The sequence below is a fragment of the Colletotrichum costaricense genome (assembly GCF_030867565.1).
Source record: "Colletotrichum costaricense strain IMI 309622 chromosome Unknown Scaffold_3.1, whole genome shotgun sequence".
NCBI classification, from domain to species: domain Eukaryota; kingdom Fungi; phylum Ascomycota; class Sordariomycetes; order Glomerellales; family Glomerellaceae; genus Colletotrichum; species Colletotrichum costaricense.
This window is the reverse complement of record NW_026848232.1, coordinates 115,924-143,711: the sequence shown is the minus strand read 5'-3', so window position 1 is coordinate 143,711 and position 27,788 is coordinate 115,924. Positions and strand designations below refer to the sequence as shown.

At 54.4% G+C, this 27,788-nt stretch overlaps 9 protein-coding genes across 9 annotated transcripts; 3 read left to right on the top strand and 6 right to left on the bottom strand.

The window, feature by feature from the left end:
- Positions 1 to 602: 602 nt before the first annotated feature.
- On the bottom strand, positions 603 to 2,929 carry CCOS01_02851 (PHD-finger domain-containing protein; the record flags this gene model as incomplete). The annotated part of the gene is made up of 3 exons (XM_060451038.1): positions 603 to 727; positions 788 to 1,665; positions 1,728 to 2,929. 3 exons carry the CDS (start codon positions 2,927 to 2,929, stop codon positions 603 to 605), a joined length of 2,205 nt encoding a protein of 734 aa, XP_060317303.1.
- A 1,020-nt stretch (positions 2,930 to 3,949) lies between these two features.
- Positions 3,950 to 5,132, bottom strand: CCOS01_02850 (di-trans,poly-cis-decaprenylcistransferase; the record flags this gene model as incomplete). The annotated part of the gene is made up of 3 exons (XM_060451037.1): positions 3,950 to 4,544; positions 4,595 to 4,854; positions 4,911 to 5,132. 3 exons carry the CDS (start codon positions 5,130 to 5,132, stop codon positions 3,950 to 3,952), a joined length of 1,077 nt encoding a protein of 358 aa, XP_060317302.1.
- Positions 5,133 to 6,003: 871 nt separating this feature from the next.
- CCOS01_02849 (UBA domain-containing protein Ucp14) lies at positions 6,004 to 6,861 on the top strand (the record flags this gene model as incomplete). Its single annotated transcript, XM_060451036.1, has 2 exons — positions 6,004 to 6,258; positions 6,313 to 6,861. The coding sequence occupies 2 exons, from the start codon at positions 6,004 to 6,006 to the stop codon at positions 6,859 to 6,861; spliced, it is 804 nt and encodes a 267-aa protein (XP_060317301.1).
- Positions 6,862 to 8,398: 1,537 nt separating this feature from the next.
- CCOS01_02848 (involucrin repeat protein) lies at positions 8,399 to 11,343 on the top strand (the record flags this gene model as incomplete). Its single annotated transcript, XM_060451035.1, has 3 exons — positions 8,399 to 8,530; positions 8,588 to 11,194; positions 11,251 to 11,343. 3 exons carry the CDS (start codon positions 8,399 to 8,401, stop codon positions 11,341 to 11,343), a joined length of 2,832 nt encoding a protein of 943 aa, XP_060317300.1.
- Positions 11,344 to 17,528: 6,185 nt separating this feature from the next.
- CCOS01_02847 (uncharacterized protein) lies at positions 17,529 to 17,774 on the bottom strand (the record flags this gene model as incomplete). The annotated part of the gene is made up of 1 exon (XM_060451034.1): positions 17,529 to 17,774. One exon carries the CDS (start codon positions 17,772 to 17,774, stop codon positions 17,529 to 17,531), a length of 246 nt encoding a protein of 81 aa, XP_060317299.1.
- Positions 17,775 to 19,011: 1,237 nt separating this feature from the next.
- On the bottom strand, positions 19,012 to 19,263 carry CCOS01_02846 (uncharacterized protein; the record flags this gene model as incomplete). The annotated part of the gene is made up of 2 exons (XM_060451033.1): positions 19,012 to 19,158; positions 19,189 to 19,263. 2 exons carry the CDS (start codon positions 19,261 to 19,263, stop codon positions 19,012 to 19,014), a joined length of 222 nt encoding a protein of 73 aa, XP_060317298.1.
- Positions 19,264 to 21,702: 2,439 nt separating this feature from the next.
- CCOS01_02845 (uncharacterized protein) lies at positions 21,703 to 22,343 on the bottom strand (the record flags this gene model as incomplete). Its single annotated transcript, XM_060451032.1, has 2 exons — positions 21,703 to 22,064; positions 22,136 to 22,343. 2 exons carry the CDS (start codon positions 22,341 to 22,343, stop codon positions 21,703 to 21,705), a joined length of 570 nt encoding a protein of 189 aa, XP_060317297.1.
- A 366-nt stretch (positions 22,344 to 22,709) lies between these two features.
- CCOS01_02844 (uncharacterized protein) lies at positions 22,710 to 23,009 on the bottom strand (the record flags this gene model as incomplete). Its single annotated transcript, XM_060451031.1, has 1 exon — positions 22,710 to 23,009. One exon carries the CDS (start codon positions 23,007 to 23,009, stop codon positions 22,710 to 22,712), a length of 300 nt encoding a protein of 99 aa, XP_060317296.1.
- A 1,454-nt stretch (positions 23,010 to 24,463) lies between these two features.
- CCOS01_02843 (T-complex protein 11) lies at positions 24,464 to 27,443 on the top strand (the record flags this gene model as incomplete). Its single annotated transcript, XM_060451030.1, has 3 exons — positions 24,464 to 24,995; positions 25,275 to 25,344; positions 25,421 to 27,443. Coding segments are annotated over 3 exons (2,625 nt in total), but the record flags the coding sequence as incomplete, so codon positions are not given.
- Between the last annotated feature and the right edge of the window lie 345 nt (positions 27,444 to 27,788).

The following is a 27,788-nucleotide window of genomic DNA, read 5'->3' as shown; positions in this document are numbered from 1 at the left end:
AGCACCGGGGAAGAGCGGCATGAAAGCCAGAACGCAAGAAACCGTCCGAAGAAGAGATATGCATTTTCTCTTCCCCACGAGCCGAGTAATGGGGTATTTCTCAAGACGTAAGGAATCCTCAATGGCGGGGAAATAAGGTGCTCAAGTCATGGGGAAACGTTTGAACCGTTTTGAGCCGTAGCTCTCAATTATTCGTAGATGCTCGTCTAATCCCCAGCGAAAAAGGGACTGCCGACCGTGGCCAGTTGCAGATGACGGGTTACAAGACAAGAACGCTTTCGACATGACGGGCCAGATTGCTGACTCTGTGTGTCCCAAACAACCCAGTTGAACAACTCCAAAAAGAAAGAAAGACACCGCGCGCCTCTTGCCATCCCAGTAATATGTACTTTTTACTCCATTCCCAAAGGGGCAGCAACTTTGTATGTGTCTTGAGCCACTTGAATCCATTTCTTCCCACAACGAACCCCCGATGCTTCAAAGGTATCCAGGACATTGCGCCCGACTTCCATGCCAAACGGCAGAATGCAAACCAACGCCATATGGACTGTGGTATATACCACCCCTGAGTTGCCCATTACATTTACTTCGTAACAACCGACTCAGGCGTAAGGAGGTCGTGGCTTGCCCGAGATACTGGGGGAATTTGGCAGCACGTTGTACTTGTGGCTGAGCTTCTTGCCCGACTTCGAGAACTTTTGCAGGCACACCTCGCAATACCATTTCGCTGGTTCGACGTTAGTATACGAGCACCAGCGGTCAACCACAAACGGATATCAAAACTTACAGCTTCCGGTAGGTGCCACCTTGAGGCCTACGCAGTTGAGATGGAACCATTCCCGCTCGCAGTTTGCTGCGTCACAGGCAACCATTTCGCCGTAGCTTACACCTTGGCAGTAGCAATACGTCGGCTCATCCTCCGTGTAATCGTAGCTGCGTTTGCCCGCCTGGATCTCCGATTCATCTACATCGTCACTCTCTTCGGGCTGGCCCGCTGCCTTGGCAGTCTTTGTGTTAATGACCGCGCTGCTCTTCTTCCGTTTGCTGGCCTTCGTGCCGTCCGTAGTGCGGGCTGACTTAGGCCTTGCTGCCTCCTGGAAGGTCGCCATGGCTGGTGTTGAAGGCTTGCTGGCGCGTCCACTCTTTGTCACTGTCGCAGCGGTGACCGTCTGACCAGTTGGTGCCGGTGTCTCCACTGGCGTCTCCGGCTCCTCGGGCTTCGGTGTTTCCTTCTTTTGCTTCGCCGCCGGAATACTTGGCTTGATGCTCGGTTCAGCCGTATCGGGCTCTTTCTTCGTCGGTTCTGGCACCGGCGGCGCGGAGGGCTCCTTGAACGCAGCTTTTACTTCGGCTGCAGGCTTCGGCAAGACAGGAAGAGGCACCGCTTCGGGTGTCGGTGGAGGCAGGGGTGCCGCGGTCGTGGCCGCTCCGTTAGGCTTGGTTCCTGAAGCAGCCGACGGCGGCCGAGACTGTTTACCGCCTTCCACAGCTGCTTGTTGTGTGGTGCTTTGCTTGGCCCTCGAGGCAGTGGGAGGTTTGGGAGCTGGGGGTACAGGGGTCACAGTCATCGGCGCGGGGGAGCCTCGAGGCAACACTGGGTCAGGGAAGTTGCTCATTACAGGAGACGAAGCAACCGACGGAGACATGCCGGCGGCTCCATTCTTGCTATAAGAGACATCAGTACATAGTCTTTGACGGCAATTTGTCGCAAACAGAAGGATACAAACCTCTTCTTTGCTTGACCGGTACCCGTCGGCAGTGCCTTTCGCTTCTTCGGACCGCCACCTTCTGGCGCTGGGGTCTCTCTCGGGCTTGTCGTCTTCGCCTTCGAAGCTGTGGCTCCAAAGACGGTGCTCATGGCCCGCTCCGCTGCGTTGTTTCCACTGGGAGTTTTCTCGACTTTGCGCCTCTTGGGTTGCGGCGCGGCTCCGTTCGTGTTGCCATTTGTTGAAATTCCTAAGCCGACGTTGGCAGCAGCTTCAGCTGCCTTGCGCGCCTTGCCACCTCCATGGCCCTTCTTCGTCGGTTCTGGTTTGCTGCGACCTTCAGCGTCGTCAAGTTCGGATTCATGAGGCTGAGCCTGCGTTTTCTGACTCTTCTTAGCTTGGACAGCCTGCTTGCGTGCGTCGCTTCGAGCAGCGGCCTCCTCAGCTAGCTGTTGAGCGGCTGCCGAGATCGCAGCAGCTCCCTCACGCCGTGAGCGCTCAGTATGTGCCGCCTTGGTGGCAGCTCGATTCTCAGGGTATGCCCAATGGGTATCGCTCCCCCACTTCGCCTCGTCGTTAAACTCGTTCTCTACGTGCGGCCAGACATCGTCAATCCGGGCCAGCTGTTTCTGGAGGGCATCGTTCGCGGTCGAGATGACATGGTTTTTCTCTTCCAATGACCCGAGCATCTCCTGAATCTTGTAGGCCGTCTGTCGGAAAAGCTGTCTACGGGGGAAGTTGCTCGGGTCGTAGATGGATGTCGCGTAGGAACCGTCGGTCGAGGGAGCTGGAGGAGGAGCCGGGCCACCCAAAGGGACTCCGCTGGAGCTGTTCTGTGCACTCATTGGGGCCGACGCAGGTGCGACACTGCTGGAAGCATCATTCACTGGTCGGGGCTGTGGAAGAGGGGCATTCATGGCAGCGTCGACGAGCTTGAAGAGCGCATCCTCGGGAGCAAATATTTTGGCATCGACCTCTTTCAGAAGTGTAAAGTGTCGGACGAGCTCTTTCGGGAGGGCCGCAATGGCATCGGAGAAGTAGGATATAGCAGGATAAATGTCGATGGGCTGGTCAGAAGCAGAACCGCCAGCAAGTGAGTCTCGGCCGTTCGCTGATCCTCGAAGGCCAGAGGAGACGCGCGGGGGGTTGGTTCGTGTCTGTCGAACGGGTTGGGACCTCCGACTTGAGGGAGTATCCCCCGATGACGTCTTTGCCGACTTCATCGCGACGTCGATCGGCGTGCCGCAAGGAACGCGCGAGGTCGAATGTCGTAGTGAGAGAGCGAGGGTCTGGCGCAGTGACGGACGTAGAGAAACGGGTGCGGTGGGAGGGAAGAGTAAACTTTAGAAGGTTCTCGTGTCAGTGGAAACGAGATTTTTGAAATTTGAGAAAGAATTTGACAATCCTAAGGCATTCTGATCGATATGCAAACCTAGACGGTGTAGAATGCTTGTGGTGAGAGGGGGTAGTGCGCGAGGAAAATGAAGAGCGAGGCCGCGGGATCTTCCATCATCCATCCGACGCACTTTTGGGGACCTATCTGCCGCGGGCGGAGGAGGACTGGCTGGTTGAGTGACCCCATCCGTCACTTAGCGAGTGATTTGGGCCTGAGGCCTGAGCGGAGCTCACCTGAACCTGTCCACCGCCCGCGGTTGGTCCCTTCCCAGTTTCCCATTGGCCCTGTGCCTGGCGCGCCGCGCATTTCAGCCACATTTACTTTGAGACCCAGCGGTAATGGGGAAAAAAAAAAGAGAATGGGAGCCCGCACATCGCGCCTCAAGTCACGTCCCGGGCACTGGGCCAGTGTTGCGCGCAGCACCTCATTGAACACTGGCAATCCGCTATCAGCCACATCAACTGCGTCATTCCTGGGGTATCGCTATGTCGGCGCCACAACTTGATAAGTCCAAGTCTGGAGTAGGTAACTATCACTCGATGCGTCCCTTTGTAACATTCCAATTATCATTCCGCCGTTACGTGAACTTTGCCGGAATTTGCAGCTGCACGGGCAACTTCCCTTCCTGCACAATAAGAAGGCGTCGTCTACGAAACATAAAGTTGATGGATATCAATATGGTTTACAAACACTCTCTCGTGGTATCAGGCCCGCCTTCCCTCCTTGCGGTCTCTCAATCATAAGCAAAAGACCTCGAAGCTGGTTCTTTCCAGCCAAACACAACTACTAATAACTAAGAAACGCCTCCCTATGGAAACCCTCGGCCGTTATGTTCAATGGGACAGGTTCAGGCAAGCTTTCGTGCCTTGGCCATCGCCTGTTTCGGCCGCTCGTCTCTCTCAATCTGCTTCTGCCTCCACTGCCACTCCAGAAGCACAGGCAGAAAGTGCTGCAAATCGAAGTCGGGCCAAAGACACTTCAAAAAGAAGATGTGCGTATCTTGGTGACACTGCCAAAGCATGAAATCGCTGAGTCTCTCTACGCCACTAGTTCTCACAAAGATATCCAGCGGAGGGTTTCCAGCAGTGTACATGTGGTTGTTGAGAGTCTCAGCCGTAATGGTCTCTGGGTTCTTCAGGCGGTGCCCGCTTGCTGCGCCGCTGTGCCTAGGCGGTGAAGGCGAGTCGGGAGGAAGAGTAGTCGACGACGACGCACCATCATCGCCATCTGATCGTGAAGAGGGAGCCGGCGATGTGTCCCGGATGGTCGGAAGGGGCTCTCGGTGCTCCAGTTGCTTCGACATGATCTTTTGCGAAATACGAGCAGCCGGGAAGGGCGTGAACTTGGGCCCAGGGGGCATCATATACTCCTGTACCGTGGATCGCATGGCCGTTGTCATCTCTTCCCGCGAAGTATACGGAAAGCAGATGTTGAGCACATTTCTGACTCTGTCAGCCTGAGATATCTGGAGCGGTAGCTTCTGCCCACTTACTGCTTGTTGTACTTGGTCATGTCAACAGCCCGGTCGACCACCTCCAGAACATCCTTGCGAATCAGATCTCTCTGTCCAAGTACACGCACCGCCGCGCCGTATCGATCCAGGATATCGCCGTGTTTCGTCAGCTGCTCGAGCTTCACCTTGGCCAGCTGCATAAGACCATCCACCTCGTATTGCGGGCGGTTGAAGTTTTCTATGCTGAAGGCGTAGACGGTTACGACTTTGACGCCGCACTTATAACAAATCTCGAGAACCTGTTGTGATGGAAGTCAGCAAGCGCAACACAAGATAGAGCCATGGGAGCGCGCACTCTTGCTAGGGCTTCAAAACCGTGGTGGTGGCCTTCTATCGTCTCCATCTTCCTGCCGCGGGCATACCGCCTATTGCCATCCATCTCGAATGCGACATGTTGAGGAACCGGTCCTTGCTTCAAGGCCCCGATGAGGAGTTCGCGCAGTTGGTTTATTGCCCACTCGGCAGGCGGCGAACTAAATAGCCATCGAGTGATGTGGTTAATGAATATTTCCGACATGCTGTCTGATCGGGCTCTGGCGCGATGCTCAGCGTAAGGTAGGGAAGAAGGAAAGTTGTAAATGTGTTGAACTATGCGTTAGGAGGGATTATCGTTAGGGAAGAAATTGGGAAGAGAATGTAGGACGAATATCTTTCACAAGAATTACAAGAAATCAGTGGTGTCGCTATGTGAGGGTCGCGTCAGATCTGTTGGCAACCTGGTGAAGTGCCTAGAATCTTAAGCTTGGAGTAACGGCAGCGGCGGCGTGTGCCCAGAGCTCTGCGCCTCACAGAAACACGTCGTGACAGGGTTACGCAAGGGACGCAAGGGTGGCACTGAATGGGAAGCTGCCCAGTAATTCGTTGAGCGAATAGCAATCCGGGGATCTGGCGGGTGGGCAAGCCACACTCAGCCCTCCAGCCTCGTCATTGCATGGGAAAGTTTGAACCTGTGGGTCTCGCTCTCTGGGGGTCCACCTCTTTCGTGGCGTCGTCGCAACGCCTGAGGCTGGGGCCATTCCCCTACTGCACGGCTTTAACCCAGGACACACTTGAGGAGGGACAGCACAAGCTGTGCATCAAGCTCCAAGTGGGTTCGGCGACAGCCAAAGAAACCACCTGGCATCAACCATCCTTTGGTCGCCCTTCGCTCTCCGGCACCGCCCGTCGATTCCGACAACACCACGAATTTGCGCAATACTATCAGAACACGATTGAGTCAAGCTCCGTGGCAGCTGGCAAAGAACCCCTCGCAGCAAGGGCGCATTCAAATCGAGCCAGAGCAGGTGCCTCAATCCAAGGGCAAGGGATCGTCCTCATTGCCCCTCCACCAGTTGAGTGTTGCTGAGAAAGCAACCCGGCCTACGATGCAATAGACGTCCAACCACAACATGTCCTTCACGAATGCGCCAGTGACGCGCACCCTCGTTCTTGGCCTTGTGACGAGCTCCATTGCTGCCAGCTTGCTTGACGTCAAGCATTACTTCTACATTGTTGTAGACACTCATTTATGGCGTTATCATCAGTTCTGGCGCCTGCTGGCGTACCAGCTATGCTGCACCAACTCGAGCGAGGTCCTCTTCGCATCAATGACTCTCTACCACTTGAGGGTCGTTGAACAAATATGGGGATCAAGGAAATACGCTGTGAGTGGCTGCAAGGCCTGAGTAGTGGACGGAGTGATGCTGACAGCGCTTTAGTCATTTGTAGCTGTATCAGCTCTCTTCACTGCAGTGATACCTCCTGTTCTACTGTCCATCATACCACGGACATTGACCGCGGGTCTATTCAACTATATGCCAGCCGGCCCTACCCCGATCATCTTCGCTATCCTCGCGCAATATCATGCTGCGATCCCCAATATCTACCGATATCGCGTCGCGGCTTCCGCAGCTCCGCCCACAAACGACCAATTTGTCGGATTGACTTTCTCTGACAAGACGTACCGCTACGCTCTCGCTCTACAGTTGGCACTCTTCCAGTGGCCGGGTTCACTGCTGGGAGCTGCGGTCGGTTGGATTGTGGGACACTCGTGGAGGAACGACTTGCTACCAGTTCCATTGACAAAATGGCGCCTTCCCGGGTGGATGGTCGGAGTCAAGACACCGAGAAGAAGGACAGAATTCGAGGGTCTTCGAAGGCGGTTGGAGGGTGAGGGTTCATCTGCAACCACCTCGGGCGCGCAGGGCCAGGTGGATGGAGACGCAGGACGGAGGAGACCGGCCGGCCAAGATAGGCGGCAAGACTAAGTTAAATAGCCCTAAATAGACACAAAATACCACTTACACTGACGTGAGCTCGCTGCTGAAGCACTGGATGATACCAGGTCTGCGAGAACACTTATTCGGGAGTAGTTTGTTCTGCGTTTCCGAGATTTCACAAAGACTCTCTACCAAGTACCAAGGATCTGCCTTCAACCGTCGGGAGGACATTATGCATTATCTCTCAAGCTATGGCAAATGCAGCAAGACTCCAGTCTGGTCCTGCAAATGGTTAGGAGTATGAGCTGGTGAGGCTCAATCTATCGAATAACCCAGAGGGTCTTGCTCATATAATGTTAATAAACCGATGAACCATTCACAATTCATGGTGGACCTGGGAAGACGGATGGCCATTCTTGGGATGATCAATAATGAGGTGCCCGAAAGAGGTTCGGGCGTTTCTCAAAACGGTTTAGTACGGTGCAATCCTGGCTCCAGATCCTGGCCGTCAAGAAACCCGAAATTACGGTGTAATTCACTCCCAGATTGCACCAGTCTTATGCTGATGCGACGGTTCGGCAACCATCCGCTGAATACAGAATAACGAGGGGTGTTACCGACGCAATCTAGGTACAAAAAAAAAGCAAACATCAGGAAGCTTCCACAGCCTCCACAGGTGAAGAAGCAAATGTGAAGAACTTTGTATTTCTCATGGAACACGCAGATGGATGAGGCGGATGCAGCAGTCAGAGATCCTAAAACTAAAAATACGGTCCGCTGACTCTCACTAGCGCGAAATAGTGCAGGACGTACCATCGACCAACGGGCCCATCTGCCAATAGCGTAAATGGAAGGTAGCCGCAGCGACGCAGGGAAAACGGGTAAGGGACGAACCCAGTTAAGCTTAGCGCAAGAGCCCCCCCGAAGTGGGAGCTGCGAAGCATCGCCAATTATGAACCATCTGCCAGGGGGCGGGGGGCGCTTTTGCTGCGGTAGTGTCAAATGTGTCTGCCAGACTGCCACCCGCTGCGACAGGTCACCCAACTCAATTTTTGGGACGGCAAACTCAACTGCACCAGCACCTGCACCTGCACACATTGCACCTCGTAGTCGCTCTTGCACAAGCCGATCCACCTCTCGTTCTGGGAGAAAAGGATGTCTATGCCTCGTCGGGGGAAACACTCTCTTTAACCTCGCAACTTTTCCCCCTCGATTACCTTTTGCGAAGCGGCTGGTGTTGAATCCGTCTCCGACGACGTCCCCCGTCTCCACGGCGATAGCGACCTCAATACTGTAACAGTGAACAACCCCCTTGCCTCCCTCCAAGGGGTTTCGGCACAAATCCCACGCGCCAGCCACCAGCCACTCTTTGTTCATCCACGCATCGCTGTACCATACCATTGTTCCAACGTCCCCGTCCGACGTGTATACGAACATACACTCTACCTTAGCCTCCTCGTATCCGTCCGACGAACATGCTTTCCACGGCCGCAACGACATCATAAGCTACCTACGACTCTACGATTCCGCTGTAATATAATGATTTGACGCGACCCGTCCTTTGCTACACATCTGACCCCATATCATGAACGGGTACTCCCCGGGGAGGCCCTCGCCGCCCCGGGCTGCTGGCCCTGGCGGAAGGTCAATAGGTGGGGATGGCCTCAGGAGAGACATTATGAACAACTTTGGAGGGGCGCCTCTGCGCGTGAATCCGGTCAGTCCTCGTCACTGGTCTATCTCGCTTAGTCCAGACGCATCTAACACCACGCAGACGAATGCCAAACTTCCGCCGAGCTCTGCACTGGTTGATCTCAAGGACCCGATTCAAGTCCACCTATTGACGGAGACGGCGTTGACGGACAGCAAGCAATACCGAATATTGTCGCAGGAGGAAGTGGACGGGCTCAAGAAACAGATTCAATCCTTGAGCTTACGGGTGGAACAAACACGCACGAACCTCGCTATCCAGACCAAGTATCGAGATGCCGCTGTATCCATGGCCAAGCTGTACTCGCAGCCCGAGGCGGGCAAGAGGAGGAGTCTGATGGGCAGTAACCGGAACAGCACGGGGGAGTCTTTGCGTGAGGCCGAGGCGGAACGACAGGCCAGCGAGAAACGAGTCGACGACCTGTCGAACGAACTACGGAGCCTCGAACAGCGCCTGGTTGAATCGCAGAGGGGTCTCCTGGAGCACACCGCCGGCATCCTCCAGCTAACGCATAAGGCATCGAAAAAGCCCGTGAATCAAATCCCCGCCCAGTTGATGAACGGAATACCTGGAAGCCCGGAGAGCTTGTACACCTACTCAAACGGCCGCAATAGTTTAGAGGTCGGGGACGACTCCTTCGACGAAGATGGACTTTTCCAAGATCTGAGCAACATAAGTCCGCCTCGCGGGAAACCCAGAGTTGCTCCGCTCGATATTCCCTCAAAGGCGCCGAGTCGTGAGCAGGATACCCAGCTACGGGAGGAGGCTGATAAGCTGAGGGAAGAGAACGCAAAACTACGCGCGCAAGCCGACGCGTTGAACAGCCTTCGGGAAGAGAATAGCCAGCTTCAGGCGCAAACTGATGCCTTAAGCGGCGAGATTGATTCTCTCAAAAAGGAGAACGCACAACGCCTACAGTCCGTTTCTGATGCGGAACGGAAGCTAACGACATACAACCAAACTTTACGAGACGTAATTATAAACTTTAATCCGGCCAAGAACGGAGGCTTCAGCGAACCTCCCTCACTAGTAGCGGAAGGGCCAGCCGATCCTGGCGCTACACTGGGAAGCCAATTCGAGTACCTGGAGGCAGGTCTGTCGACTGTACGCCAGGAACAAGAGCTTCAAGGACAGTCGAGTAGTACTCTGCAGGACGCGGAGGCTGCTGCTGCTCAGGCATCTATCGCTCTCACGCAGGCAGAAGGCCGTCTCGAGGATGTAAACCAGAAAATGCGGGATCTTCTTGTCGGAGTTGACCCAAGCTACCCCGAAGTTCCGGACTCTGGCATCGACGCGCAGTTCGAGTGGCTCCAGAACGCTCTAACTGTTGTGGAAGAGGAGATGAAGAAGAATGCCAGCAAGTCGGCTGTCAAGAAGCAAGACGACGAGCAGGCTGAGGTCGTACTGATGGGCCTGTGGGAGATCATCCAGACTGGTTTCGCAAGCATCCAGCAGCAGAAAGCAGACCGCCGCCGTACACGTATGGAGCAGGGCAGATCTGACAACGATGATGACATGTCTGGAGACGAAGCTGTCGATACATCAGAGCCTTACTCGTTGTCGGCATTCTCTACAAAGGTCCAGTGGCTCTACAGTCAAGCCACGAGTCTCAAGGAGCAGAAGTCCGTTCTCAAGCGCCAGATCAAGCAGCAGCGAGAGTTGAACAACAAGTCCGACTCGCAAAAGGATGAGGAGCTGAAGACCAAGCAAGACCAACTCGACCAGCTTCGATCAGCCCAGATGCGAGCTGAGGAAGAGAAGGCACTCGAGCTTACGCTCAAGCAGGACCAGTTGGACCAGCTTAGGTCACTGCTCGAACGGTCCGAGGAAGAGGTTGCTGAGGCTCAGGAGAAGCTCGCCAAGGCGCAAAAGGAGGCAGAGGTCGCCACCACTACACGCATGGCCAATGAGTCCAGCAGTGCCAAATCCCAAGATGAGATCAGGGAGCGTGATGCCAAGATCGCATCTCTGGAGGCAAGCAGCAAGGAGGCCCAGACGACACTTGCCAGTCTCAATACGAACGTTCAGGACATGAACAGCAAGCTGAGCAAGGCCAATGAAGAAGTAGCGCTCTTGACGACGAGGCTGGCTGGAGCTGAGAAAGCCGCAGTCGAAAAGCAGCAAGAGGCTGCAGCCAAGGACAAGGAGGTCAAGGAGAAGGAGGAAGAGATTGAACGTTTCAATATGATGATTGTCGAGCTCAAGACGGAGCTGACGATTGCACAAGCCGAGCTCGATGGTGCCTACGGCTCTCGTAAGGAGAGGGCCAACCAGGCTGCGGCTGTCAAGAGCACCGTCGAGGTGACCCAGCTCAAGGCAGAGGTCGACAGGCTTAAGGAGGAGCTCGCTTCGACACTCAAGGAGCTGGAGAACATCACGGCCGAGACAATTAATGCCGAAAGGGAGAAGTTTGAGGTCGAGACTAAGCTTGATGACGCGCTTGCAGTCAAGTCGAGCCTTGAGGGCGAGATCAGCTCATTGAAGGATCAGCTTGACGCCGAGGTCAACAACTCGAGGTCCAAGATGTCGAAGCTGCAGGAGGAGCTTGACGACGCGCGTCTTAAGGTGACCCCAGGCACTGGCGCTCGTGGTGCTGGCGCATCGATGCTCAGCGAACAGTTCCGTACTACGATGAGAGAGGAGAGGAAAAAGTTCCAAGAGGACATGAGGGTATGTTATCCAGCCTTTGCCGATCTGATTACAATTTATACTAACTATGTAACCAGGAGGAGCAAGCTAAGAGGAGAAGACTCGAGGAAGAGCTGCAAAAGATACGGAAGACACAAGGCCCTGGACGGAGCCCCTTGAGCCCGCGATGAAGACTGCCACAACGAACCCCTCGTTCCAACAAGAACAACCAACAATAATATGAGTTATCGCACATCTATCTATTCTCCACGGCGTACCGCATTTCAACTTATCACACCCTCGTCCGTTGCAATTATGTACCACTAGCACGAATCCGCGTCGCCTCGTCTTTATTTTCTACCTTTTTTTTTGCATAGCGGGATCATAGACAAGAGGAGACAGAAAAGGGGGAAGTGGAAACATGTTATTCTCCTTTGGGGATTGGATACTAGTACCTATTGTTATTTGCTATTCCGGCACGCCTCTAGACGGGTTACGTCGAAGGTACCTCTGGATGGTCTGTTGTCCGACGTTGCTGTGAAAAGGCCTTATTCTTGTATAACCAAGGTTTGCTGTTTTTCTGGATACCAAGGAAGAAAGGGGGGAGAGCAGGCGTAGTGTGAAGAATGATAGTGAGGAGAAAAATACCAAGTTACAAAGTTGTGGAATATCATCTTATCATCCTGTCATATCCTCTGCCTCGCAACTGTCGCTTGATAGCCTCACTGGTACAGTCGGCGTAGATCGTGAACAGCAGTAGGTTGTCATGACAAAGTATCGGGATCACGCAAGCGAGTATGCTGTCAAGTGATAGTATCGGGACTAACACACGGTGGGAAATTGCATGTAAGGCAATTGGCACTCGGTCAAGCTATCAGCTCAGATCAACATGCTAACCGTCTCCTCCTCTACTCGATCCTCAACACGTCTTTTGGCTACTTCAAACCTCAAGTGTCCGATGGTTCGCAGCCATGTTTGCATCAAAGCAACCCCGTCGTGTCGACACACCACCAAAAGGCTACAATCATCTCGGCCGAGGATCGATTCGAGCCCTCCCCCCCCCCCCCCTCCTCTCCTTTCCAACTCGTCAAACGGACCAAGACTTGGAGAAATCCTCTCTTGCCGTGAAAAGCCTCATAACGTAGCCCATGGGATGGTTGTCCTTCTGACGGATTGCTCCGCCTCCCACCTCGTATCACAGCGCGCATCCACGAGGCCGATTCACATCCGTCAAGCCCATCGCTCTCATTGCAACATCCCCCAGAACCTCCAGAGAAAACCATAGGACATTGGATATTCCACTGTCGTAAACAAAACCGAGTGATGTACACCTTCCAACCGGTTCCGGTCAAAGGGTAACATCGACAATCCCTCCCTTTGATGAAAGGGCCCCCATCTCGGGTCTATGTATAATGAGCCAGCCCTGCCAGGTGACATTGGGCGTGGAGATGGGCGGTCACCCTCGTAGATGACCGAAAAGCGTATCCGTCAGCTTCACTGAAAAGGCACCTTGCTCATTTCACGGCTCTTTTCGAACAAAAAAAAAAGTCTGGGCCTCAACCATGATCCCGACCGCGGCTCAACGTTGGAACGCAGAGGTGCGGTTGTCACCGCAAAAAGCCGGAACGTCACGCTGGGTGGACGTTGTTGTCTCGAACAGGGTCGAGAGGCCGAGATCGACACTTTGCTGATCTCTACCATTTCTTTGACATATTGAATGGATCACAGGACTTTTCGAACCCTCCCACTCCCCTACAGTCCTACCTAAGTTCCCCTGGCACGGTCCTTTAACAGGTATGCAGTACGACCTCATAGAATTGGCACATATGAATAGCGAACTTGGGTTGAGTTTCGCGAGTGACGAACCACCGCCCCCCACGATCTCATTTCTTCTCCCCCTCCAAACAATGGTGCAAGCAAGCAAGCATTACCAAAACGGAACGAGAAAAGAGCGCGACCTAGAGCAGATCCTGCAAGATTCTTCAAGGGATCTGCGCGGTCTTCGACCGACTACAAGGCCATAAAGGCCCTAGGTCGCCTTTTGGTCGTTCCATTTTTGTGAACGACCTAGACAGAAAAGACAGAAAAAGGAAAAAAAAACAAAGATCGGCCCATGGCCGACTTAGTTGGACTCAGTTGGTGAGAGCCAAGAGACTTGGTCAGCTCGACAGGCAAAGAAGTTGTCTAGCATAGCTCGGAGCCCAACCCATGCATCCTTTGTCTCTTTGACTGCACAAGCCGAACCAGGCACTGACAGTGCCCTCGCCCTCCCAGATGATTTTTTACAGGTGCGTTTCCACGCCGCTTTGGCATCGAAATTTGGTGGGGAGGCAATGGTGTCGCCGATCTTCATTGTCCAGTTACCTTGCGGAGCTGTAAAGTGGCGGGGGGGGCCACTGGCCTAAACCGGACGATTGGCAATCTTTGATTGGAGATGCCGCTTAAATAGTGTAATCCAGGGTGGCCACGAGCAGCAAAGGCAAGTGGCTGACAGCGCTGACTTGGTGGAAGACTGTTCCTCTGTTAGGCCTTTCCTTTAAGGGGGAAAAGATGTAGTCGTGATGCGTGGTGGCAACTCTGCGTGGCCGCTTGATATTTGCTCCACGTCGAGAAGCGGTAAGTGCAAATCTTGCTGCCAAATTGGAACGGTGATCATGGCAGGCGAGGTTGCCATGCAGTCTGGATGTATTATGGGAACAATATCCATAATGAGAGGAACAACAAGTTCATACATCACCTCACGTGTCCGTATGAGGCGTGGGTTTGGCGGTGCGGCTAGAGCGCAAGGACTTCACCGCCCTGGGCTTACCCGCATCGCAGGAGGAAACACCTTCTTTTTAGTTCAGACCTGTGGTTCCAGACTCACGAGTTACAGGACCCTGTTGAAACCAACTATCAGCAAGCGAGAGAGACTGCTGAAGAATTGTGGTCATGGCAGAGTCTTTGGGGTCCGTAATCTCGTGTGCGTGGTGGATTCAGCGAAACGAGTCGCAGCAGGCCAAGGCGAATCCACCGAATCGTTGTATCGCTTTGAGCAACGCATTGGTGGCTGGCACACGTAGTGTATTCGTAGGGCTTCGATGGAAGAAGCTGAAGCTGAAGCGAATGCTACTCAATAACAAAATATGGAGACGGGCAACCCATCCACTTTGAACCCACAGAGGCGGAGTCACCGATGCTGGCTCGAGAACGGCGTATGGAAGTCTGAGATGCTTCTTCGTCAGGGTATTGAGCCTTCTAGAAGCCACGGAAAAGACGGGTAAAAGAGGAGGGACCACCATTCGGCCCAGATCCCGCTGTGATGTGATTTGAAACGGTTGATGCTGGAAGGTTAGTGCTCTGAGAGAGTGGGTGAAGCAGGGCAGGGCCGTCGATGAGGAGAGACGAGACATCGACTGGGCACGGAAGACAGGCGCGCTTCGGGAAAGGCCAGGGGCACGGTCCGGACGTTGACCAGCAGAGGCCCTTCTCTTCGGCCCAGGATGCGACAAGAGGCATGGCGACAGAGTCAGCGACGTGTACGAGCTTTGTGTAGTGTGGGTGTGCCTGTGTGCGTCTGACTTGTCACGGCTGGCTCATTGTAGAGGGCTCAAACAAGCCTGGGTTGTCGAAGCAGTGCGTCTTCTGGGCGCGCACGATTCCTGAACGTGGTCCAACGACAGATCAAGGACGATCAATCCGAAGGTTTTAGGACGGCGTGGTCAAGGTGAGTTGTCATCAATCAGCGTTTGCCACAGCTTTGCTGCGTTGCTAGCCTTGCCGTTGACTCCCGAAATTCCAATCTGGGCCGGGATCGGAACGGGGACCAATAAAGCGGACTAGTTGGGTGATTTAGTTTGCGTTGCTTTGCGTTGCGTTGCGTTTCCTTGCGTTGCGAGCGGAAACAATGTGTGGAAATCCCATTCAGAGGTCAAGCTGCAAGCTGCAAGCTGCAAAAGCTAGCGGGTTGCAGCATGACCGTGATATCGCCGCTGCATCGTCACGCCCACCAGAGGATTGGACACGGGAGTCAAACTGTGTGTCGGTCGTCTGAAAGCGCTATAGTGTAATACAATGTGAATGTGTCCACAAGGCAGAGGAGAACACTGTGGTCGGGGCATGCCTGGTGCTCTCTGGAAGCGGGCCGAGTCATGGGCGTATCATCCTTTATATTGTCAACAAGGCGGCGTCCAGACGATAGCCCGTGGCGGGAGTTGGTCGAAAACCTTGCTAATGAGAGGGCTACGGAGCAGGACTGCCGCGTTGTGTGGTATCATGGTCAAAGGGCTGCATGATTTGTCGCACAAGACGCACAACAAGCTCGCAACTGGGTTGCATGAGATGTTGCGAGGATGTAATGCCAATCGTACTCTTGTAGGCAGGTCGAAACGAGCCAGCAGCAAAAGCCTACGCCACAGCGTATGAGAATGCAAGCAAACGGCGACTTTGAACTACCCAACCATCTCGAGCGGCGGCCGTATCGAGAGTTTTGAGTGATAGAAAAGCCTCGGGCATCTCAGATGCATGAACGAATAAGCCCCGGTGTGATGTGCTGATGGCGTAGTTGGGACCGATGGGATCTGCCAAGGAGTCTGGTTGGCGCCTCGGGCACCTTTCTAGGTGAAAGTGGTGAGGGTGTGTATTAATGGCACTCTCAAGCTTTGGGCCGGGGTTGGCACAATGTGGCCAGGCCTGCTGAAACCTAGAGTATTATTTCCCATTCTCGGTGTATGGCGGCAAACGGCAGACAGGTGAAGGGAAGACATGTTGGTAGCCGCTGGACTGTGTCTTCCTAGTCTTAACTCTGGGCATTACGGTCGCTAGATATTGTGTTTGATTGAAGGTCTAAGACCATTGAGGTACGGATTGTGAGGACGATCCTGCAGGCCGGTGCTCACGCAAATTACTCCGCGGACGCATTCTGCGATGATGGAAGTAACGTTGGGACTGGTCGCAGCAATGCAGCTCAAACTTGGACGCCGATGGTCGAATTCTGACCATACACTGCAAAGCCGGACCACTGAAACCAGAGGGTGGCCATGGATCGAGTGGTGTGAGCTGTGCAGCCTCATTCTCAGCAGAAGTCGTGCGAGGATGACCCTCGCCCACGAGCAGCCGCGGTTCCCGGTCTGTAGACCCCTGGAGGGCTCCATCAACCACATGGCAAGACGAGGCAGAGGGGATGGAGGGTTCGCCATGGCCGAGGCGTCGAGGTTGACGCGTAGCTCCGCACGCACACGGCCATTGTTGAAAAAGGAGATTGTCGAGTGTCGACGTCAGAAGTTGATTGACTCGTACCTGGTGGAGGATGGGCGTTGGTGGCTCAGGCAAGACTCAAGAGTCAGCCAGCGGCAATTTTAGATGCAGAGCTGATTCTGAACCGGGTATTCGTACCCTAAGGTGGACGGTTGTAGGAAGATGAGATGATCTCAGCTCATCGACGCCCCGGCCATCCATCTATCCATCCATCTGCATGCATGGAACCGGAACTTGGAAGTCAAAGTCTTTGTGGTCTGCGGAGGTGAAGTCGGTACGGGCACTCGACTGTCGTCATTGTCGACTGCCAACCTGCGACTTTCAGATTCTCTGCCGGCCGCCGTTCGTCCTGTTCTCCCCCGGAACTTGGAAGACTCTTTGCGAGAGCCGAGAAGCCAGGGCCACCTTGAGGTCGGAGAGCGGGCGACAAAGAGGACCAGGGGCGGGCGAGCACCATTGATCACGCATGGAGCAATGCCGTCGCGGACATGAAGCGTGCAGGTCTGAGTATCGGGCAGTGGCCGGCGTCGCGAGACTCTGAAATTATCCAAACTATCGCATCCCGTGCGCCGTTGGCGTTTGGACCAAAGTGACGGGCGCCCCGGGGACTGAAAGGGACGGTTGCACATATTCCCGGGGCACCGTCTAGACCAAAGCCCTAGCAGCATCAGACGACGGCGGACAATGAGGCGTTCGCCTCGCCGTCGGCCACTTTCCCAGTGGCTCCGATATCTCGGCCGCTTGCACCCAAGGACGGGTTAATTAGCATCCACACCCCGCGGGTCAGGCGCCTCGATGCAGATCCAAGACCGGTTGGTGGACGATTCATATCCATAGTCTTAGGCGTTGGCAACAAGGAGAATAGAAAAAAAAGGGGGGCGAGAGGGTCGCATAAGGCTACCGGTCCGTATTTATGTTTCCAATATCGTGAGAGGCGAGAAAGACTCGAGAGAGATCAATCAAGAGAAGCATGAAAGTGCAACGGCTGGTTGGCATAGAGTCCTCCGTACTCCGCAAGCCATCGAGTGTGTGTCTGCTTCGACTGGAGTGGCTGCTTATCACTAGACTCATCGTAACGTCAAGTTAACGATGAGTCGAGGGAACCTGCGGGTATCGTAACCGGTTTAGATATCGCATGCATCTACAGCGGCACTGTTGGCTGGATGCAGCAGGACGTTGTTCGTTTGAGTAGTATGAATATTGTGATCAAATCTGTGCGAGCCTCGTATACGTGGGGATCGGAGTGCATCTCCAGTCGGGTCAAAGTTGTGTAGGTATTCGTAACCACATGCATGTAGGAGCAGACGACGACGACGGCTCCGAAGCGAGGAGACGAATTGATTGCGAAGGCGATCAGCAGGACGGCTTTGTTGGTGGCTGGTTGCATCTGAAGTGGACGAGGCCGGTGGATCGTGGATCGCAACTAGATGGATCCAATCTTACTGCCAGCGGGAAGGGAACAACGGCCACTCGCTGCTAGGTTGCCTCTTGCCTTCCGCGAGGCGAATCCTGCCTCGTGGTTCTAGGAGCATGCGGCTTGGGATTGATGGGGTTGATGATGAAGTGTATGCTTCGTACTCTGTACTCTGTGGTTGTACCGTGTGTCCTTGTCACGGAGTCAGGGGGTTTCCGGGAAGGGTCGGTTTGCGGTCCGGCGTCCTGCTCTAGCCTAGCTTGCCTACCTTATTAGCTGTGAACTTGTGAAGAACAGCTGAAAGGAACATTGTATGGACGGTGAGATGACCATTGAGGCTAGCTCCGAGGTTTAGAACTAAAGGGCCGGGTTGATGATGGCAAGTGGAGGCGGAACAGAGTTTGAAGATTCCGTGATGTCGAATTTCTTTGTTGCGCAAGCAGAAATTGATATTCGTACTCCGTAGTGCCGTACACAGGAGACATAGTGTACGTAGGTAGTGCGGAATAGAGACAGCATCTGGGACGGATGAGTGGAACGGGAGCCGTAGACGGAGCGCATTCCGTATCCGTCGAGCGCCGTTGCAGCCACACAACCGCCTGGCGTAGGTAAATTTCTTCGCAAGGCAGGAACGGCAAGTAGCCGTACCCTGGAGTTAGAAGTCACCTGCACTCTCAGGTACCGTTACCTTCCTGCTTAGTGCTCTCCCGCCATCTTCCACAACCTGACTGCGTCCCATGGTAGGTGGCTTGCGCCCCTAGCTGATGAGGTAAAGCAAGACGGAAGAGCTACCTATCTTACTGTGTAGGCACACCGTAAAGCCAGCCGAGGTACGTATTGTGTTCCAAGGCGACGGTCATCGTCACCAATGACCGGGGGGGGGGGGCCGAAGTTTGGAGTCTAAACCACGCCTTGTCTGAGATGGGCACCTCGAGGCCCTTGAGTAGGAGTTTATGGCTCAAGCCAATATCCCATAGTGGTGTTCCGGCTCCGAAATCAAAGTCCAGGTATGGAGGCCGGCCGCAGGGTCCGTAGCGAGGCACGCTGGGCTGGTAAAGGGACGGTCCATAGATGAGTGAGTCCTGTAGCGGCTCTCATCAGAGACTTGGTTTGACGCAGATGTGATGCAGGGACGAGAAGAGAGGAATGGAGAGGTTCGAGTGAGTCTAGACCTGCCGGTCTCGATTGGAGGGCTCAAACAATAGGGCAACTAATACGGATGAGCGCTCCGCACGCGAGTCTGAGATGCTGGTTCATGGGCCTGCGGCCTGTTCCCGCTCCCAGGAACAAGGCTGGTGAGCTTCGAGTCGTGAGTCGTGATTGTCTTGAGATGGCACCGGCCTTGCCTGGTCAAGCCCTGTGGATGAAATGTGCAATGGCAATGCACTTTTGTATTATTCAGCCATTGAATATTAATCTTCACTCCAACAGGTACGCAATACCTTGTACCGTGCGGAGCCATGGTCTCTCCTCCCACCAAGTCTACTGCAGCATATGGCCCGTGGAGAAGGGAGGAACTGCAGCATGGGAGGCATTGATTTGTTTCTAGCAGATGGTTTTTGTCTCCCTGATTAATCCCCGACCCAATTAATTCAAAATAGCGACTGCAAAGCCCCAGCAGCGCGATGCAACGCTTCGGCCGAGCATGCAGGATTTCGTAATTGTCGTCATTACTATGGGTTCCTGATGAGGATCTGTTGGTCAACCTGTCATGCTGCGCGGACAATAATTATTAAGTAGTCTTTTGTCGTATTAATCTGAAGGTGGCGGCTTGCTTTATGTTCTGAGCGTCCGAGGCGACCGTGATATAGAAATTGTCAAATTGTCATCTCGGATTCGTTCAACCCGCCTCACGCTAGCGATGGCCTAATTCACTATCCCCTTGATTGCACGTTGTCAGCCGCCTCTTCCACATGTTGGAGATGGCATGAGTGAAATATGTCATGAGTATGTCGAGTCTCGAGTGTCTCGGGTTGTGTTAGCTCAACAATTCGCCAACTGCGTACCTATCACTTGGATGATTGTAAGTGTGCCCTGAGCTCACCTCACCTCACCTTCCCTTTTCTCTCTTACACACAGTCTCGAGTCTCTTGGTCTCACTCTCACCTCGAACCCACCTGGGAGATTCAGGCAGGGTATCAGGTATGCGTAGCGAGGACAGCAAGGCCGGTAATAAGCTGACCCTGGCAGATCCCACAAGGCTCCTCCTTTCGTGTCGTCTGCGAGGCTGCTCCTCTTTCCCAGAATCCCAGGTACGAGGGTTGGGAACCTGGGATGGACATGGCTCTCTTGAGAAATCCAATCCAAGACTCCTGGGACCTGGAACTTGCAAGGGATCCCCCCTGCCGCCCGCTCTCAATCCCCTTCCTTCCTCCTTCCCCTTGCAAGCCAATGAAGTACCTCGGCACCCTCCAGAGGTACCGGAGTACCTCCAGTATCAGCCTCTCTCTGCACCTTCCACAACTGCCACGCACACCCAGCAAACGGTACCTCATCCCCAGTAAGGTACGTCGATACGGGATAGTGGGATCAAAGTGGCTATTACCGACGGCGCGGATTGCTGGGTTGTCTCAACTAGCCCTTGCCGTTCCCATTTGCCCTGGCACTGGGCTCTCTTTCTTTTTTTATTCCTACGTCTCCGTATTATTCTTTTTTTCCAGAATCTTTTCCCTCTCTGGCATTTTTTCACAATTATTCCTCCGATGGTTTCTTCTGCCCCTCAGTACTCCCTACTCAGTACTCCCGTACTTTCCTCCCCTGGACCCTACCCTCGTGCCTCCCCTGCCCCTAGTTGGAGTACCTAGGGACCCCACGCCTAGCGCACCACTGATGATCTTCTTCTATTTGCTTTTTCCGCTGGTTCCCTCTTCCTCTTGCACTAGACTTGATCTTGGTCTTGGTCTTGGTCTTGGAGTCGTGATCCTCAGGTTCTCATAGTCATATCCTCGAGTTCGACACGTTCCCCCAGGACGCCAAGAACTATATCACCACCGCTTGGACACATATTTCGAATGGATGGATGGATGGATGACGGATCCTTAGCAGAAAGGGGCGCTTTGCTCATGTGTGATGCTGACGGTCCTCCAGCTTCTATAGTTCATACTACCATACCGTCCTTGCATGGTCGTGCGATCCATTCGGAATTTCAGTCTTGGACTCCTGGCAGATCATGCAAGTCTGCGAGCGAACGGACGCACAATCCTGAGTGTTTTGACCCCCCACCCCCAACCGGCCGGCTTTTTACCTTCATCTCTTGCACTTATTCGCAACACCTTGACGGTGTGTACCGCGACCTCCACGGCCATGAGGTAGAATGGAGAGGCACACGAGCAGTCCGGCGTACACCATGACCTCGTGTGGGTGCAGATTCTCGCCTGCTGCAGCAGTTTGAGCCTGTTCTTTCGTCCACACTGCAGCTACCGGAATTGGAACAATGTGCCGCTGGTCGATCAATACGAAGGTCATTGACTCGCCGCCGCCGCGCGCCGCCGCCTCTTACGGATACGCTGCCTTTGACAGCAAAAATTGTGCCGCACACACCTAACGACTCATTCACCATACCTTTCTTTGCTGCTTCGTCTCGCAGCGCGCTCATTTGTCTCGCCAGTTGAGTCAAAAGTTCTGGCCCGAAGTTGTCTCTTGAAATGATGCCGCGGCCCCTCTCTCCTTTGCCGTCTTATGGCGGAGCGCCCGCGAAGACCATGCGTCCAAGTTCTTTCAAGTCTCCTCGCGACTAGTCGCCTGCTGGCCGCATATCTGGAGTATTCGTTCGAATTACTGGATACGCCGTCTTCTCGGACAGGAGTCTGGTGTTTGGGGACATTTTGGGCGTTCCTACAACGCTTAATCGGCCTGGCCCGTCCAGCGCCACCTCTTGTTCCCCTTTTTTCATTCGAAACTGCTATTCTGGGGAAGTCAACAAGGCCAGGCGAAGATAGGCAAAGAAGGGAGGCTGGTTGGCATGTTCCACGAGGTACCCATCTTGCGTTCCGTTCTTCGAGATCACCGACAGGCGCATGGGTTGTGGTTCTTTTGACTCTCTCCAGCTGGTAGGGACAGGCCCGAGTGGACCACCAAAGACCCAAGACTCCAAGAGTCCCGAGTACCAAACGAGTTGTTCGTCCACCCCCCGGCCCGGCGCAGGGATGGCCTTGGTGCTAATCGCCCCAGCGCGCGATGAGCGTGGCACGGCATGGCATGGGCATGGCAGCATGGCAGCATGGATAGTTATCTCATCGTAGCAGCCATCCGTCAGTGTGTGGGCTGTAACTTGGGAGTAGCAGCAGACTCAGAGTTCCCTCAGTCCACTGTCCACCTGACGGGGGTTGGTTGACGATGCACTACCGTGTCCGGATGGCCAACGGCAAATGACGAGGCCTGCCGCCGCAGCAGCACCATCGGTGGCACCAGCGAAAGCAACTGCTGTTCCCCATGCCTCCATTCGCTACTCACGATACTGCTGACAGGAGAGGCGCCTTCTCTTTGGATCCCGATCTCCGTGTTGTTGCGCCTCCGGTGCCACTCTGCTGGGGCAACGACCATGTATCCGTATCGGCCGGAGCGGGTGTTGACACACGTACTGGCCCGCTCTATATGGCGTGGCGTAGTAGACGGGTATGCGGCTTGCATGTACGCAGTACACATGGTTTCTCACTCGGTGAGACCCCGAGGAACTACTTGACGAGGAGGTGTTCATTTGCACTGTCCTACTGCAGGCCGCTGCTACTCTGCTACGGCGACTGCCACTGCCACTCCCGATGCCGCCGATGGTTGTTACTGCCGGCGGTCGGGCGATAGGCGGTGGGCGGGTTGGGTGGTGTTGGGAACAGGCGGTGGCCGTGGCTTGTTCAAGGCCCCGGAGACGACGGGGGGGACGACATCACAAAGGGACCTCTCCACGATGACGCGCTAAGGCTGACTAGAAGCGAGTAGCGGGCTGGAAGTGGAGGGGGAGTGAAGGGACTCTGCGGCTTGAGGCGTTGATGAGGCGTACCGTACCTGACAGAGAAAATGGCAAAGTGCCAAAAGACCACGGACGGGAACTGGAAGGGATGCCGAGTCGAGATGTGATGGGAGGGAAGAGCTGGACAAGAGGAAGGGAGGAAGCATGACACGGCCTGGCACGTACATGATGGATGTACCCAAAAAGTTGCTTTTGTGAGCGCAAGATATGGGGCGAGTACGGAACGGATACTTCTGGCCTTGCATATCCTACACAACGAGACGGAATTTGACGACACCCTCAACTCGTCCTTCACTATCAGTGCTCGACCGCGAAAGCCCACCCACCCAGCTCCTACCTAAGGTATGGAGCCTGACTACCTTACTTGCTGTCCTGGCCTCGTGCTCGCATTGGAACTCTCCTTCCACACACAAACATCGCACACACACACACTCATCGTCGGGCATACAGGGCAGGGAACAGTGGAGGAGCGACAGCACAGTACAAAACCAAAATGGGAGGGGAAGGGGGGGCCGAGAGAATGGATGGCCCAGTGGCCAGTGGGTGCTGCCGCTAAAAAGATGAAGCTCCGGGTGTGTAGCGTGTGCCGTGTGGGAGTGTGGGAGCGTGGGAACGTGTGGAGGGTCTGGTCTGGTCTGGTCTGGCACTGCACTTCTTTCTCTCTCTCTCTCTCTCGCTCTGAGAGGTGTGAGTCTGCATTGAGGATGCATTGCCAGCAATTTCACCCAAGTTCCCCCAACCCATCCAAGCGCATAGTCCCCTTGGACATTTGGGTCCTAGTTCCTGGCCCGGCGGCGGAGAAGGGTACGTACCCCCGATCTGGGGCCACCGTCCGTCACTTATGGAGACTCAACGTAGCTGATGTACGGACTACGGAGTACCTTGCCCTGCCTCACTACCTTACTTACCTCGAGGCCCATCCCCTCCCCCCTTTCTGAGGTGGCCCCTTCACAGAAACTGGGAGGCAAAGGGGGGGCCTTCACCGTCCGGTTTAGTGTGCCAACACCCTCTGTACGCTACTATGCAGTAGAGTAATGTAGGGTCAGGATATGGAAGCCAAGTCCAAAGTACCTCTCCACCATTCGACGGATGACTAGTGACCTCCCTGGGCCCTTTCTCCTCGATGGACGCTACGGCTCTCTCACACATACACTACTCCGTAAGGTACTCATTGGATGCATGTACTCCGTACTCCGTACCCATCTTACCTCCATGCCACGCCTTTTGCCTCGTCTTCTTCCACGTTCAGGTACATGCTCTCTGCACTGCGACTCTATGTAGGATGTACGTACCTTGACCCGGTATCTGTACCTGATCTGTTCCTACCCTCCCATACCTTACCGTCTTAATATTATTGTTTGGCTTTAACATGCTCCAGTCCTCCTTGCGCTCTGTTACGACTCTCGCTCACACTCGCCGTACTCCTTTTTTTTTCCCTTCTCATCCCTTCCCCGGCCGCATACTCCGTACTGCACTGACCTGACCTGACCTGACCTGGGCTGGGGCCTGACCTGACCGTACTTACCGACCGTATTTCTCTTGCCTCTTTCCCACGTCCCTGCACATTTGAAAGACGTACTCGTTCTCTTCTTCTTCTTCCTTCCTTCTCCGTTTGCAATTTCCTCCCCCAATTTGTAATTAACAGACGGATATCCTCTCTGGCTTGCTTCTTGCGCTCTTTCACACACTCACTCCAGACCAGTCCCTCATTGCCTCTGGATATCCCACACCCCCTGAGCAATCTCCGTCGCTGCTGCTGCTTCCTGCTCCTGCTCCTACCTTCTTAAACAACCACCTCGCCGCCCTCGCTCGCCCTCCAATAGACTTTTACCCTTTCCCTCCTCACGAATCCTCACTCTTACAACCTCCGACTACTGCGGCATTCTTACCTCGCCAACAATACCCGACCAACAGCCGATATACACTGTACACCCACTCGACCACATCCTCGGGCTCTGAGTTCCCGTCAGATCCAACCAACGACATCTCAAGAAGTGACTTGGCCGCTTGTTTGCTTCTCAGCCGTGCCTCTGCAGCAAGCACACTCCCACAACGGACTCCTTCTGTGGTCCAGTCGCTCCTTTCTGCTGCGCTGCGCTCCTCTGCCTGGGCAAACATCCCTCGGCCGATACGTCCACCGCTGATTCTCGTACTCGACGACTGCAACTCCTGCTGCATCCCGCCCCCCGCCCAGCTACTACTGTTTTTGCTGCAGTATTTTGTCACATTCGGTAAGTTACAACAAGCCTACTTGGCTTACCCGGCCACAGATGGCTGCAAACTCGCGGGCGTCCTTCCCCCCTCCCTTTGGAACTCCCTGGCCCATTACACAGGACTCCGGGAACCAGCACCTGCATTCGCCCGCGTGTGTGTCGCTCACGAGACCCTCTTCGTCTCACAAAACTACCGATGCTTGTTTGCGGCCCTTCGACTAGATATACTCTTGCTAACTTGCTTCCTCGGGGAACACCAGCCACACAAGAACGTTTCAACCTGCTTTGGTTACTTAGGCTTCGCAACTTACTCCAACGTCGAGTTCCAGCGTGTAATATTGGAGGATCTAGATTTGGTTTCTGACCAGTATTTACTGAAAGCGCGATTTCCGACGACTTGGAGATCAGTCGAGCAGAACGTATAACGTACGTTAAATCGACAGAACGAGAATCTCGAAGATGGCGGGTGATCAGGGAGCCGGTGGCGGCATAGAAAGCAACCGTCGCCACATGTCGACTTCGACTCGCAACGGCGAGAACGAGCCCATTCAGGAGTCTGAGCCGCAGACCGGAAAGCAGACGCAACAAGAGGAGGCGAAACCCCAGTTCAAGCAATCGTCACAAGTCTCTCCCAGAGGCTTCAACCCACCCTCGAACACATCAACACCCACAACAGCACCTCTCATGGCCAGAGCATCATCCAACAGTTCAACTGTATCAACGCCAAATGTGCCTACAGACAGCTACTTCGGGACTGTGCCGGAGGTCAAGGCTTCTGCTCCCCGGATCTCTCGGCCGATTGAGCCCCCTGTGACCAAGGTGACCCTAAGCGAGCTGGATGTCTGCAAAATTATGCACAACCCAAAGTTGCGTCATGACATCAACTTTGACCCCGAGTTGCACTTCCGCCCTAATCTGGACGGCGACAAGGGCAAGAGGAAACAACACAAGGCAGACCTTTTCTGGAACACCCTTCAGGAGCAGCTCATCCAGTTCGTGAGCGAACCAGAGTCCTTCTTCTCTGCACACGGTCAGGATGATGACTGGTGCTTGCCATCTTTGTTGAAGGCGGTTAAGGAAATCATTCAGACTTTGGTGCCCCAAAGAGACAGAGTTTACTTGGATGAGGGCCTCAATGTCGATTTGCTGATGCAGCAGTTCTACAGGGGAATCGCAGACTTGGAAAAGCTTGCTCTGTGGCTATCTCGAGTTCTCAAATCCCACTGCGCTCCGATGCGTGACGAGTGGGTGGACCAGATGTACACACAGTTGAGCAACGGAAACCGGACCAACAACGTGGATGAGCTTGTCAAGGGCATGAAAAGTCTGCTCAGTGTTTTGGAGGCTATGAAGCTCGACGTTGCCAATCATCAGATTCGCTGCCTTCGCCCGATCCTTATTGAGGGAACCATTCCATTTGAGCGCAAGTTCTTCGAGAAAAAGATTCAGGGGAGCAAGCTGGACGTCACTCAAGCAAATGCCTGGTATAGGGATGCTGAGCAGAGATATGCTGCTTCTGTGTCTCCCATCGCAGCTCATTCCTTTGGGGAGATGTCTGTCTTCTTTGAAGCCATCTCTCGCCTGGTCTTGCCCTCGGTATCCGAAAAGGCGTTGCCCAACACCTTCATCTTTGACGAAGAGAGATTCGGCAAGCTCCGGGCGGATATGTTGGACGCCATCAACTTGGAGGTCTGCATGCGCATGTACGACGACCTCGAGAGAGTAGGCCGATTGAACGCCCCTCTCTTCGCCAGCTCCTTCTCACAGTTCGACGACGAGCCTCGCAGCCGCCCTCTTTCCATGACTCCCGACTTCAACTTCAACACTCCGCCCTCGCGGCCGTCGAGTCTCGCCTTTAGCTCCGGCGACTCTGCCACTTCATCGCCCCGATCTTCTCTCATCCTACCGCCTCAACCTACCTCCGATCCCACAGAATCTCTTGCCAAGGCTAGAGATGTCTACAACTCCTTGGTCGCGCTGCTCCACACCTCGCCGCCGCCGCGTAGGCACGAATCTCGCTGGGAGGCCATTGCTCCCTCGCTGGCCCTTCAAATCTTCCGATTCACCAACGCACCCGCCGACATGCTACCGGTCTTCGAGTCGAAGCTCGCTTCCCACGTTTGCGACATCAACAGCCCCTTGTTCCAAGAGGTCGAGGCGCACTTCCACCACAGGCTTCTGATGGAGCTCCAGAAGCGAGTGCGCGAGTTCCGCGGGCTGACTGGGGTCGGTCTTTTCACCGTGGCCACTGGCGGCCGTGCCCAAGGCTCAGGACGATCCATCGGCAGTCCCGACCGTGAGGGCTCGGTCTCCGACAGCAACCGTGAGAACCGGGATGACGGCGGAATCGAGGACATGGCGACTCGGCTGGCACACCTTGGCATCCTCCACTGGAGAGTTTTCGCCGGCCTTGCATACACTGAAGAAGAGCAGGCCGACAGCTTGATGGAAATGAACCAGTTCTGAGGCATTCAGCCTTCATCTCCCAACACAACTCCATTTAATCAAGGGATGCTGGTCTCAAAAGAAAGACGAGCGACCCGACACGCCCTGGCCCTAGCATAGGGTTTCTCTATTATGTCTGGCCGAACAACAATACCCCTTTTTACAGTTTTTTAATTTTGATATTGCGGCTATTTTTCACAAGACTCTATTTGGCTATGGTGGGGGTAACGGAACCTTTAGACGGTGTTTGGGGGTATCAAAGCATCAAGCTCGCGAGCGCTCTTGCCGCAATGGATTACTTGGTTCGGCGTTGCATTGGGGAGGTGGTCACATCCAGATACATAGCGCACTTTTGGCATTGCTGAG